Below are 15,000 nucleotides of genomic sequence, written 5' to 3' on the forward strand. Positions count from 1 at the left end.
CACCTGAGGCCAGTTTAAGGTTTCCTTCCCCGCCTCATGTCAAGAGTCTTCCCTTTCCGACCATTCCCCTGGACTGTGCCTTTGCCACAGACTCCCCCCTCCTTCCCAACCATCCCCCCCCTTTTGTTGTGGCCCTCTCGCAGAGTCACTCTGGGTACCATAACCCCATGTCTTTTTCCCCGGCCTTTGCGCCGGCGTCAGAACATCGTCTGAATCTGACGCTGCTGCCCTTTTCCTTGTAGCTCCCTCAGTTTCCATATCTGAGTCCTGGGAGCCAGCACAATGGACTTCCACCTCTACCACCCTTAATCCGTTTCCATGTCCTTCCATGGCACTCGCACTGTCCACCACAGGTGCCACCTGATCCTCCCCTTCCCCACACACACCTTCCACCCTGATCCCAGGTTCTTGTTCGCTGTAACTCTCCACCTCCGTAGACTGTAACATAGCCTGTATCACCGTCTCCAACTCCTCCTCAATAGCCTTCACTGCTGCGCCCTCCTGCACCTCCTCACTTGACAACTGTACTGTTGATGGGCCAGGTGATTCATGGATCACCACTTCTTCCGATTCCACAGGAGGAGCCACCACCTCTTCACTCCACATGCGACCACGCCCTCCTCCTTACACCCGTTCTTCTTTAGGCATCGGGTGCTCATGTGCAGATGCTCCGCCCCTTGCCAGCCCAGGAGCCACTGTTGATGGGCCAGGTGATTCATGGATCACCCCTTCTTCCGATTCCACAGGAGGAGCCACTACCTCTTCACTCCACATGCGACCACGCCCTCCTCCTTGCCCCCGTTCTTCCTTAGGCATCGGGTGCTCATGCGCAGGTGCTCCGCCCCTTGCCGGCCCAAGAGCCATACTCCGCCTGCCACAGTCTGCCGCCATATGGTCATATTCGCCACACAGTCGGCACGTACGTCTCTGCCCCACATACGCTACCATTACCTGGGTTCTAAACTCTTCGAGATATACATACGAGGGTATAGGACGCCTTAGCGTCATCTTGAGATTAAAAGAACCCTCAGGAAATCCTGTGCAAGCACCTTTTACCCATTTGCCAGGTTGGGCCAGATGTACAGTTCCATAACGTTCGAATACATTTCGAATATCTACCTCATCAGCCTCAAAAGGCACGTTGCGGAGCTTAACCCACGAATAATGTCGTGATACATCCGTCAACTTGACCCTCACTGCCGGTGTTACGTTAATGCTGACATCTTGGTAACGATCAACCAAAGCCTCGTATACTTGAGCAGTTAGCACTTTCACGAAAATTCTATATACACCGTTCAGTGCCACTCCATATAAATCCTCATCTCTGATGCCGTATGTCTCTCTTATAATTTTGGGCAATAACACATCGACTGACGTAGGCGTTAAAGCCCCACTAATAAGTTCAATGCCCACAGTATTCACTTTCCTGCGCACACCTGGCGCTGAGTAGCTCGTCTGGGAAACAGTAGAGGGGTGCAAAGCACGACCGCACTCTACCTCATCCAGGCAGCGAATGCACAACACCTCGTACCACTGCTGTCAGGTTACTGAGGAGCGTCAGGCAAGGGGGTCTACACGGCCCAAGAGCGATGCAGACAATACACTGTGTATGAGTACCGGCCAAGATTATCGTACATACAAACCTCGAAAAGCTCTTATAAAAACATCTATATCCAGCACCATGCACCATGCTTCCAGTTAACTTGGAAATGATTGTGTCGATGCATGGACTATTTAGAGGCATATGTTAAGGAAAAACAATGTGAAATTAATGTTAACGAGGGAGTGACCAGTCAGTGCATCCACCCCCACGTCACGGGGGTGGGTGGAAGAGGTGGGATGTGTAACTAGATGGTGAGTGAACACATTGGTTCAGCAGTGCCCATACCCACATTGTTCATAGTGTACATGGGAAACAAATAATGTTGTGTGTATTGTAAGACAGTGTGAACAATACATAGTGTGCAAGTCCATGTGTATTGTACTCCCCGGGATAACCCCACTCAACAACCTGCGCCCCCCCCCCACCTAATTCCCAGGGGAAGTTTTCCCCTTCCCCTCCCAGCCCCTTCCACCAGGCCACCACGATCAAGTTCACTACCTTCCACGCACCATACCCACCCAGCATGTCATATTCCACTCCTATTGTCTAGTCTAGCAGATGGATGCCAACCAGGAGGAAGCAAGCAGCCAGGGAAATGGCACGGCTGGCAATACTAGGAGAGGCAAGTGTCGGTCATGCTTACAGCTTCGTTTTCTCAACTCTAATGGTTTCCTCCGCAAACACGGTAGTTGTCCTGGTTCAAGATGTCCTCCTGTGGAAAGTGATGATCCAGAGCCACCTCAGGCACCTGAATCCTCTCCAGCAGATTTCATCTCATCAGACAATCTCTTGGAAGCAATTAAAGCAACAGGTACCAGAACACTCACGCATATTCCCAAAGCAGCCCGTCCACACGCAGCTGGGAAACTTACAGACCTCCTGAAAAAAGTAAACGATATTTCCACTATCTTAAATGCTCCACCAACCATCAAGACATGGCACAACTTGCTACTTTTTGGCAATGTCTGCTTAGCTGTGCCGGAAAGAAGGGAAAAGAGGCTAGCCTCAATGATAATTAAATCCTTAAGAGATTTTCCTAGAGTTGATAACCTCATTCGCCTTCCACGTCAACACAAAAAAGGGAGAGGCAGAACCCCCACTCACTCTACTGACAGTGAAAAAGTCAGAGTCCAGGTGAGCAAGAAAATTGAAGAGGGCAACACAGTGGGGGCAATCAGAATTATTACCAGTGAAGATACAGTTGCTCCCAGGAATGCTGACATGGCTGAAGCACTTAGAGGAAAGCACCCTGCCAGGGAAACCAGTGGCACCAACAGTTCCAACACCTCTGTCCCCACTATGGAACCATTGATTGTGGAAGACTCAGACATTTACAAAGCAAAAATGTCGTTTCCATCTGGCTCTGCTGGAGGTTACACTGGAATAAGGCCACAGCATTTAAAGGTAATGGTTAATCAAGTTATTGGGAAAATTGCAGAGACATTGGTTTCAGAGATCACAAGGTTCGTCAACAATTCCTTGGCTGGTCTGATTCCTGATGAAATTAGACCTTTCTTTTTTGGTGCAACACTTTGTGCACTTAAAAAGAAGGATGGAGGAATTCGCCCAATTGCAGTAGGCAACACGTTACGCCGCCTCGTATCCAAAGCTGCTGTCCGAAGTATTTGTGCACAGGCAGCCATGATGCTTCAACCAAACCAGCTTGGCTTTGGGGTCTCTCAAGGAAGTGAAGCAGCGGTTCATGCAACAAGGGCGTATATCAACAACCTGCCTGAGGACAATGCAGTGGTAAAATTAGATTTCAAGAATGCGTTCAATCTCCTGAAAAGAGACGTGGTATTAGCAGCAGTACAAGAACATTTCCCTGGTCTCTTCCCTTTTGTTTCAGCTGGGTATAGCAAGGAATCAATGCTTCTCTTTGGAGAGCATGAAATCACATCATCGGAGGGTGTCCAACAAGGAGATCCTCTTGCACCATTTCTCTTCTGTATAGCAGTTAGGGAAATCACAGTCAGGCTGACCAGCGAGCTAAACATCAGGGTTCCTAGATGATGGCACACTAGCAGGTACAAAGGAGTCCCTCCTACATGACCTTACACAGGTAATGACACGGGGACAGGAAATGGGTCTCATCCTGAATCCATCCAAATGTGAAATCATCTCAGTCAGTCAACAAGTGATAAATGCAGTGAGATCAAAACTACCAGGAGCAGCAGTCATTGCCCCCACAAATAGTGTCTTGCTAGGAGCACCTCTGGGAAGCAATGCCATTGACACAATTCTCAGGAAGAAATTGGAAGAGTTAAGGAGAATGGAACAACGAATAGGCAATCTGGACACACACGATGCCTTGTACCTTCTCACAAAGTGCTTGAGTCTGCCCAGGTTGACATATTTCCTATGATGTGCACCTTCATATGATAACCCTATACTGCACGAATATGACAGTATTCTGAGGCAGATTTTTACGAAAGTACTTAACCTTACTCTAGAAGACGGGCAGTGGAACCAAGCTACACTTCCAGTCAGACTAGGAGGCATTGGTGTCCGCAAGTCATCACAGATTGCGTTACCTGCTTTTCTGTCCTCGTGTATTGCATCCAGAGAGCTTGTAGCAGCGATTCTCCCTGAACATCTTAGGGACAAGATTGGAGTCCAGGACCAAAAATTCATTGATGGAGCAATGATCTGGGATAATCTAACGGGCTCTGAAACCAGACCTGCTGCCCCCAACAACTACAAACAATCGCACTGGGATGGTCCAATAGTGGAAAATATAGCCTCAACAATGCTTCAGAGTGTGTCAGGGAAGAATAGAGCCCGCCTCCTGGCAGTGAGAGCCCTTCATGCTGGGGACTTTCTGTTGGCTGTTCACAATTCCAGCCTTGGCACACGCCTAGACCCACAGATCATCCGCATCGGTGTTGCCCTTCGACTTGCCGCCCCTATTCTCGCCGAACACAGGTGTATTTGTGACAGTGAAGCAGCAGACCGATTCGGGTACCATGGTCTTGTGTGCCGTAAATCCGAGGGAAAGATTGCAAGACATGAGGAGGTTAATAACATTATCAAGAGGAGCCTCACAACAGCTGGATGCCCAGCAGTAAGGGAGCCACCCCAACTATGCAGATCTGATGGCAGCCAGAAGCGTCCAGATGGTATCACCCTTCAAGCCTGGACAGATGGGAAGCAGGTGGTGTGGGACTATACATGTGCATCTACCTTGGCTGATACCTATCTCCAATACACCAGGGAGGAAGGAGGGGCAGCTGCCAGCTTCAGGGAGTCCCAAAAGTCTAGAAAATATGGAGAACTTGCCCATCATTATATGTTTGTTCCCATAGGCTCAGAGACCCTTGGCTCATGGGGAAAGAGTGCATCTAAATTCCTTAAGGAGCTGGGAAAAAGACTCATCAGGGTAACTAGGGATTCCAGGGCAGCTAGTTTTCTGTTCCAGCGGCTCAGTGCGGCTGTTCAAAGGGGTAATGCCTGCTGTATTTTGGGCACACGCCCCAGCTCTGAGGAGCTGGATGAGATTTTCGCCTTATAATCGGTGATACACACATAACAACATGTACCTTATATGCCACCTTTATATCAACAATGTATCTCTTAAATCTTCTGTACCATATTATGTAATAAAATATTCCTATTGGTAAAAAAAAATATAATAAAAGATGGGGTGGTAGGGGAAGTGGAATATTCAAACGGCTTCAGGAAGAAATCCATGTATTCTTCCTTGAAGCCTTTTTATCCACTTCTCATGAGGTGGACCCCCATTATATATATATATATATATATATATATATATATATATATATATATATATATATATATATATATATATATATATATATATATATATATATATATATAAAATGCACCATCAGAATATATACATATAAAATTATAAGCTTCGGGTACCTGGTAAAATTATTAGCATTGAGAGCAACGCCCAGGTAAACGCCACTCTGCAGGAACCAGAGTAGTGACGCTGCCAGCAAGATGGTTCGCATGCCAGGGCTCCGTATGTAGTCATAAATTTGCTTCATGGTGGCCAAGAACTCGGAAGATGTCGTATCTTGAGCGACATCGTTTTTGTGTTTGTTGGCCTGATGAGGTAATAATATAGTATGAGTTCATGAATACTCAATGATGAGAGATGAATTTTATTAGATGTGTAGAATGGTAGGCAAAAAGAAGGGAATAATTTTTCATTTTCAACAAACCGGCTATATCTCACAGAGGTAGGGTGACCTAAAAAGAAAAACGAAAGTTTCTCTTTTTAATATTAGTTATATATACAGAAGGGGTTACTAGCTCCCTTGCTCCCGGCATTTTAGTTGCCTCTTACGACACTCATGGCTCACGGAGGAAGAATTCTGTTCCACTTCACCATGGAGATAAGAGGACATAAACAAGAATAACTAGCAAGAAAATAGAAGAAAACCCAGAGGGGTGTATTTATATATATATATATATATATATATATATATATATATATATATATATATATATATATATATATATATACTCTCGTACATGCATGTGTAGTGTGAACTAAGTGTAAGTAGAAGTAGCAAGACTTACCTAAAATCTTACATGCTTATGAGACAGAAAAATGACACCAGTCATCCCACCAACATGTAAAACAATAACAGGTTGCTGTTATACATTCACTTGGCAAGAGGAAGGTATCTCCTTGGGCAGCAACTTATCACCTAGGTAATTTGATAATAAAGAAGTTTAATACACAAATAACCTGCACATAGGATAGATAACCTAACGAAGACGCTTCGGTCCAACTTGGACCATTTACAAAGTCACTTTGTATATGGCCCAAGTAGGACCGAAACGTCGTCGACAGCTTTTCTTTCGTTTGTGTGGGTTGTGCGATCAGGCCACGGCGGTCCTACTATTACCGAGAACAACCGAGATGAACCGAGAACAAAAGAGAACAAGCTCGGATTTACCGAGAACAACCGGGAACATGCTGAGGTCAGTGGTCACGTGTGGTCATACCTGTCCTAAGCTCTCGGGGAGTTAGCGTGGGGTGTTACCGAGCACTATGGCTTGTTGTAATGTTTTAGAATCTCAGGTTAAAGTGTTCAAGGAGGAGGTTCTATTTCTTCAGGAGGAAAATAAGAGGCTGAAGCTTCGCCTAGATGGGTCTGGGAGTGAGTGTGAGATGGATGGAGCTGGTAAAGAGGAAATGATCACCAGCTGTGAGAGTGGCAGCTACTTTAAGTGGCAAGTGGTTCACAGCTCAGGAAGAAGGAAGATAAGGAGGGTTAATAGAGAAGATGTGAAGGTAGGAAAATGATTCTCTGTTCTCCAGGAAGAGTGTACTTCAGTGGTTAGTGAGGTATCACTGACTGCCCTGCTAATCAAGGTTAGAATATTCTAATTGCAGAAGATTCTCATTCAAGATATATGGACCGTGCTTTTTGTAACAGAGATAGGAAGGTCAGACAGAGGGTGTAACTCCCAGGAGCTGGTGTTGGTGACATAGTCAGCAGGTTGGATAATATTATGTCAGGTAATGGGAACAAGCCCATTATCTGTCTTTGTGCTGGGGGTAATGACATTGGGAAGGTCAGAAGACAGTATCTACTGGATAAGTACATGTTAGCCATAGAAGTAGTCAGATCTGAGGGATCCCAGTCATATGTAGCATCTTGCCTAGAAAGAGAGTGTGCAATGAATGGATGTCTAGGGCAATTGGTATAAATTGCTGGCTAGACAAGTACTACAAGGAACTTGCAATCTCATTTATTGATAACTGGGACAAATTCTATGGCAGACGTGAGAGGTATGCAAGGGATGGGGCTCATCTCTCTGGGGATGGAGTGGTTGTATTAGCCAATTCGATTGAGGGGGTAATTGATGACTTGTCTAGGACTTCGAACTGATAGATTATAGAGGCATGGGTGTTTGTGGGAAACAATTAGGCTGCAGTATTAGGGCTGAAACCAGCAGATATTACCAGGATACCTCACGGATATGTTTAAAAGACAATAATCAAAATAAAGTTGCTAGTAAATGCAAAGCAATTGATCAACAAAGACAGATAGTAGAAGGCAACGAGTGACTAGCTCCCTCAAAGTTTACTATACAAATAGTAGGAGTCTAAGAAATAAGATAGATGAGCTAAGATTACCTGCAATTGCAGATAATACAGATATTATTGCTATAACAGAGACCTGGTTAAACTTGAAGGACAGAGAAATGCCTTCTGAATGCAACATACAAGGTTATAAACTATTCCACACTGATAGGGACAACAGGAAGGGTGGTGGAGTGGCGATGTAGGTCAGAGATAATTTAAATTGTTGCCTTAGACATGATATAAGATTAGAAACATCGGACATTGAATCTGTTTGGCTACAGTTTCTCGAGGGTCATGACAAATTAATTTTGGGTGTGATTTATAGGCCCCTATACCTTGATAGGGAGTGCAGTAAGCTGCTATGGGACAAAATTCATCTAGATATGAAAATGTTGTTATAATGGGAGATTTTAATTGTAAACAAATTGATAGGAACAATTTGACAGGAAATCTTGATACGGTTCAGGATTTCTTTTTTAAACAGTATGTGACAAAACCAACTAGAGGAAACAATCTGCTTGACTTGGTTCTTGTCAACAAAGAATCACTAATTAATAATCTTGAGGTTAATGATGAGCTTGGGGAAAGCAATCACAAATCACTTAGTTTCAATATATCATGGAATTACTCAGATAACTGCAATCAAATCTCTGTCCCAGACTTTCGCTTGGTCAATTTCATAGGACTGAGAAATTACCTGGGTGGGCTAAATTGAGATGTTCTGACTATGGGTCAGGTAGGTGATCTTGGGTGCCAATATGACGTTTTTCAGAGCATAGTTCTAGCTGCCCAGACAACTTTTGTTCCGAGTAGGGAAATTAGATCTAACAAAAATGATCCCCAATGGTTGAACAATAGATTAAAACATCTCATTGGTCAAAAGAGAGACATATATAGGCGTATCAACAGAGGGGAAGGGCAGTTAAGAAATCAATATATTCAATTAAAGAGAAATAAAAAATGGAATAAGAAAAGCTAAAAGGGATTATGAGGCTAAGGTCGCAAGGGATTCGAAGACTAGCCCAAAAAGGGTCTTTCAGGTATACAGAAGTAAGATTAGGGACAAGACTGGCCCACTTAAGAGTTAGTCAGGTCAGATCACTGACTGTGATAAGTATATGTGTGAAATTTTTATTACTCACTTCCTCTCAGTTTTTACTCAGGAAAATACTAGCGAAATTCCAGAATTAATAAATTATGTAGAACAGGACAATAATAAACTATGCACGATTAGGGTAACTAGTGATATGGTTCTCAGACAAATAGAGAAATTAAAACCTAACAAATCCCCAGGCCTTGTTGAACTGTTTGCAAGGATGTTAAAGGAATGTAAAGAGGAACTTAGCAAACCTTTGGCTAATCTTTTCAACACATCACTACAAACTGGCATAGTGCGTGATAAGTGGAAAATGGCAAATGTAATACCTATTTACAAGGCAAGTCCTTAGCTTCGAACTATAGACCAATAAGCCTTACCTCCATAGTAGGAAAATTTATGGAATCAATAATTGCCGAAGCAATTCGTAGCCATCTCGAAAGGCATAAATTGATGAATGAATCTCAACACAGTTTTACAAAGAGGCGTTCCTGTCTTAGGAATTTACTAATATTTTTCACTAAGGTGTTTGAGGAGGTAGATCATGGTATTGAATATGATATTGTGTATATGGACTTCAGTAAGGCTTTTGATAGAGTTCCACATCAGAGGCTGTTGAGGAAACTTAAGGCACACGGAATAGGATGAGAAATTTTTTCCTGGATAGAGGCATGGTTGACAAATAGGCAGCAGAGAGTTTGCATAAATGGGGAGAAATCAGAATGGGGGCACGTCACAAGCGGTGTTCCACAGAGGTCAGTGTTGGGCCCCTTGTTGTTCACAATCTACGTAAACGACATAGATGAGGGAATAAATAGCGACATAAGCAAATTTGCTGATGACACCAAAATAGGCCGTCCAATTCATTCTAATGAGGACATTAGAGCACTCCAGGATGATTTGAATAGACTGACGCAGTGGTCGGAGAAGTGGAAGATGCAGTTTAATATAGACAAATGTAAAGTTTTAAATGTTGGACAGGAAAATAACCATGCCACATATAAACTAAATAATGTAGATCTTAATATTACGGATTGCAAAAAGGGTTTAGGAGTTCTGGTTAGTAGTAATCTAAAACCAAGACAACAGTGCATTAGTTTTTGCAATAAAGCTAACAAAATCCTTGGTTTAATAGCAAGAAGTATAAATAATAGAAATCCTCAGGTTGTTCTTCAACTATATATATCCTTGGTTAGACCTCATTTAGGTCATCCTGCACAGTTCTGGTCACCGTATTATAGAATGTATACAAATGCAATGGTAAACGTACAAAAGAGGATGACAAAGTTGATCCCATTTATCAGAAATCTTCCCTATGAGGATAGACTGGATAGAATCTGCACTCTCTAGAAAGGCATAGAATTAGGGAAGATGTGATAGAGGTGTATAAATGGAAAACAGAAATTAATAAAGAGGATGTAAACAGCGTGCTAAAAATATCTAACATAGACAGGACTCGCAGCAATGGCTTTAAATTGGAAAAAATCAGATTCAGGAAGGATATAGGAAAGCACTGGTTTGGTAATAGAGTTGTGAATGAGTGGAACAAACTCCCGAGTATCATCATAGACGCTAAGACGTTGTGTAGTTTTAAAAATAGGTTGGATAAATACATGAGTGAGTGTGGGTGGGTAATGACTTGTACTTAGCTCCATGAGGACGTTAGTGTACTCTCCTTGGACTGAACCAAGATGCCCTCCATCGAGCAACTTTACCAGCAGCTTACGGAAGAACTGAGGGTAGCAAAGATTGAGATACGGCGATTGACTGAGGAAAACAAGAGGATTCGTAGTAGTCCTTCTGTTTTGAGTCCTCAGATCAAGAAGGGAACCTGGACAGTGGCTGGACAGCATGGAACGAAGTTGACGATCAAGAAGACGAATGGAAAGGTAGAAACGATAAAGAAGAAAGAGACTGCTGTGGAAACTGTTGTGGAAACATTTAATGCATTCTCCTTGCTACCCGACGAATGTGAGTCGACTACTGGAACGTCACGACGAACGACACCAAGGAAGGTAAGAATATTGCTGTTGTTGGGGATAGCCAGGTTAAGTACATGGATAAGGCGTTCTGCTTGAAAGACAGGAGGAGATAAAGAGTTTGCTTTCCTGGGGCTGGGATAGAGGATATTGTTAGCCGTCTGGGTGGACGAAGACCTACTTCGTCCAAAGGTTGGACAACTTCGACTAGTGGATGGTACCACTATGACCCCGCCTCCTCCTGCTTCGCCTCACTGTCTACAGTATATAAGCCACGTCTACGGCCCTATGCTGTACATTCTACAAGACTGATGGACTGAACACATCGACTCCAGGCCTAGGGACTGATTACCTTAAACTTCTCCTCTCCTTACACCTTTCTGCTTTGTACTGGACTGATGAAGCCACTGTGTGGCGAAACGTTTCCTAAATAAACATTCCCATATGTTGCATAAGTATCTTCAACTTGTCGGTTTTTAAAACCATTCATCACATTATTTAACTTATAAGTGCTATGGTTATGGACACTCCCGAGCTTCAGAACCTTGCATTTATCTACACTGAACTGCATCTGCCACTTTTCTGATCAGGTATTAAGTTTGTCTAAATCCTCCTGAAGTTCCCTGATATCTATGCTTGAATCAATTATCCTACCTATCTTTGTGTCATCGGCGAATTTGCTCATATCACTTTTAATTCCCTCATCAAGATCATTGATATATATTATAAACAACAACGGGCCCAAGACCGATCCCTGTGGAACACCACTTGTTACAGACCCCTACTAGGATTTAACCCCATTTATGCACACTCTCTGCTTCCTGTCTGTGAGCCATGACTCGATCCACGAGAGCACTTTTCCCCCAATGCCATGAGCTGCCACTTTCTTTAACAGTCTTTGGTGCGGAACTCTATCAAAATCCTTACTAAAATCAAAATAAACAATATCAAATTCTTTGTCGTGATCAACAGCCTCAAAAGCTTTACAGAAGAAAGTTAATAAATTAGTTAGACAAGAACGGCCTCTCGTGAATCCATGCTGAGTATCATTAATCAGATTATGCTTATCCAGATGGCTTCTCATAATCTCAGCTATAAATGACTCTAGTAATCTGTCTGCAATTGAGGTTAGGCTTATTGGGCGGTAATTTGACGGTAACGACTTGTCCCCTGCTTTAAAAACAGGAATTACATTAGCCATCTTCCACATATCAGACACTACACCTGTTTGAAGAGATAAATTAAGGATATTAGTTAACGGTTCACAAAGTTCCATTTTGCATTCCTTAAGAACCCTTGAAAAAAACTCATCAGATCCTGGTGGTTTATTTTGTTTCAGTCGGTCTATTTTTTTTCATAACCATTTCACTAGTGACTGTGATGTTACATAATTTATCATCTCCAGGTCCACTATAAAAATTAATTACTGGAATATTGTTAGTGTCTTCCTGTGTAAAAACCGAGAGAAAATAATTATTTAAAATAGAGCACATTTCATTCTCTTTGTCAGTAAGATGCCCCAAATTATTTTTAAGGGGACCTATCTTATCCCTAACTTTTGTTCTATACATCTGGAAAAAACTTTTTGGGTTAGTTTTCGAATCCCTAGCAACTTTAATTTCGTACTCCCTTTTAGCTTTTCTTATCCCCTTTTTAACGTCCCTCTTAATGTCAATGTACTGATTCATAAGATGGCCCTCAACTCTTTTGATGCGTCTAAAAATTCCTTTCTTCTGCCCTAAAAGATATTTGAGTTTATTATTCATCCATTTTGGGTCATTTCTATTCGATCTAATTTCCTTATATGGGAAAGTATGCACTGTGTGCAATCGTGTTATAACGATTTCATGAGTCATGTTGACGGTTTTTAGAGGACTTGAGCTAGAGTTCGTCACGGCCACGCTAGCGGGAGATTCGTCTGTAAAAACTTGCATTTGTGGACACAGTGGTGCCTATGCTAACCTTCCTATGGTGTAAAGTATACCTAGTTGGATGAATCTTATTAAGCTAGCTGGCCCAGTGGCTAACGCGACGGTCTGGAGTTTTGACTGACAGGGCTCTGGTGGCCTGGTGGTTAACGCTCTCGCTTCACACGGTGAGGGCCTGGGTTCGATTCCCAGCCAGAGTAGAAACATTGGACGTGTTTCTTTCCACCTGTTGTCTATGTTCCCCATCAGTAAAATGGGTACCTGGGTGTTAGTCGACTGGTGTGGGTCGCATCCTGGGACACTGACCTAAGGAGGCCTGCTCACAGACCGGGCCGCGGGGGCGTTGACCCCCGGAACTCTCTCCAGATAAACTCCAGATAAACAGCAGGTTCAAACCCCACCCGTGGTATGGTTTGTTTGCAATCGTGTCATTACGACTTCGTGAATCAGTTCGGTTGGATAAATACCCTATCACCCTACTCTGATGATGGTCCATGACATAGGATGTTCTCGGTAAGTCTGACTTGTTCTCGGTAAATCCAAGCTTGTTCCCGGTTGTTCTCGGTAAATCCGAGCTTGTTCTCAGTTGTTCTCGGTTGTTCTCGGTAATTAGTAGGACCCACTTATTCTCGGTAAATCCAAGCTTGTTCTCGGTTGTTCTCGGTTATTCTCGGTAATTAGTAGGACCCGGCCACGGTGCCCCGTTGCCTGATCGCTAAAGCTCTCGCTTCACACGGCGAGGGTCTGCGTTCGATTCCCAGCGCGGGTAGAAACACTGGGCGTGTTTCTTTACACCGGTTGTCTATGATCACCCATCAGTAAAAATGGGTATCGAGGAATTAGTTGACTGGTGTGGGTCGCATCCTGGGACAAAGACATAATTTGCCCGAAATGCTCTGCATAACAAGCGGCTTTCTACATAGTAGTATGTCATTGACGTCAGCTAGGATTGTATACCTTATACATGTACTTGCAGTAAATAAAGATTATTATTATTATTATTATTATTATTATTATTATTATTATTATTATTATTATAGTCACGGTATTGCCTTTTTGTTCCTTAGAAATTTAAAATTACCTCATGGAAAAGTTTTTGGTTTTATATGAGAAGTAAAGCGTTTTTTCCTTCAAGTTCCATAATGATTTATTTTTGGTCAGAGAGTCTCAAAACTCCAGCCCGTCGCGTTAGCCACTAGACCAGCTAGCTACAATAAGATTTATCCAACTAGGTATATTTCTACACCATAGGAAGGTTAGCACAGGCACCACTGTGACCACAAATGCAAGTTTTTACAGACGAATCTCCAGCTAGCGTGGCCGTGACGAACTCTAGCTCAAGTCCCTTCACTGCCGTCAACATGACTCAAGAAATCGTAATGACTCTATGACCGCGGGTTCAATCCCGGCCAGGGGTATGGGATAATTTATTTTTATTGCACAGGCACAACAGCGGCTGCAATATTCAATACTGAGATGGGGCAAATTCATGAACTTCTGAGTAGTCGAGAAAAGATTTTTTCTCTCCTTTCCTCACCTATGATATTTGTGCCTGGGGGATCTACAACCACAAATAACCTACAGTTAATGGTAGCTTTACCAAAAAAAAACCTGCTCTACGAAGGATCACCCAAGCAGCTACCAGACAACACATGCCTCCCACTCTTCAAAAGTTTAAACGTATTTAGCCTACAAAGCATTCACTCAAACTACTGTCCATACCATATACGAGTATACAGGACAATCAATATAATTGTAAATTCAGTTCTATAACTCTATTTAGAGAGTTGCAGCAGAACTCACAAGCATAATTCAAGAAATTAATCCGACACAACCTAAGGACGGCCCCAGAACTTGGAACTCTCTACTGGAAGATTCCGAAGAGTCATTCTTTACCAAGCGCTTCAGATCTATTGTTGATAAGCTCCTTCTTACCCTAATATTATTCATAATACAATATATTATGTCAACACACATCTTTGAAACAAGTCTACTAAGTTGTTGTCCAGTATTCATCTTCCTGTATTTCTTATTTTCACTCTTCTTCTCCCACTATTTGTACCACATGTTTCGATTCCTTCATTCTAACATACCTCTTTTAACAAACAAGAGCTTAACGTAGAATGATCACTGAACTGAATTTCTTGTATCCACGTCTACTGAAATATTAAAAAAAAATTACAGATTCATTGCTTTAATTGTCATTGTGTTGAAATTTCTATCTGTGTGTGGTGTCACGCTCGGGAGTTATTACTTAAGGTAATCACTCAATCACTCTACCTTATTCTTCTACCTCCTTTAAATTCATTAAATTCTCATGAACA

At 42.8% G+C, this 15,000-nt stretch overlaps 1 protein-coding gene across 2 annotated transcripts in view; it reads right to left on the minus strand.

The window, feature by feature from the left end:
• Positions 1-15,000, minus strand: part of LOC128694275 (organic cation transporter protein) — a 173,161-nt gene that overhangs the window by 26,366 nt on the left and 131,795 nt on the right. For both annotated transcript variants that reach the window (XM_070081238.1, XM_070081233.1), the window contains exon 9: positions 5,489-5,676. In XM_070081238.1, the coding sequence (XP_069937339.1) occupies positions 5,489-5,676 (188 nt within the window). The remainder of the gene's footprint in view (positions 1-5,488; positions 5,677-15,000) is intronic.

The sequence above is a fragment of the Cherax quadricarinatus genome, chromosome 6, assembly GCF_038502225.1.
Source record: "Cherax quadricarinatus isolate ZL_2023a chromosome 6, ASM3850222v1, whole genome shotgun sequence".
In the NCBI taxonomy this organism is placed as follows: domain Eukaryota; kingdom Metazoa; phylum Arthropoda; class Malacostraca; order Decapoda; family Parastacidae; genus Cherax; species Cherax quadricarinatus.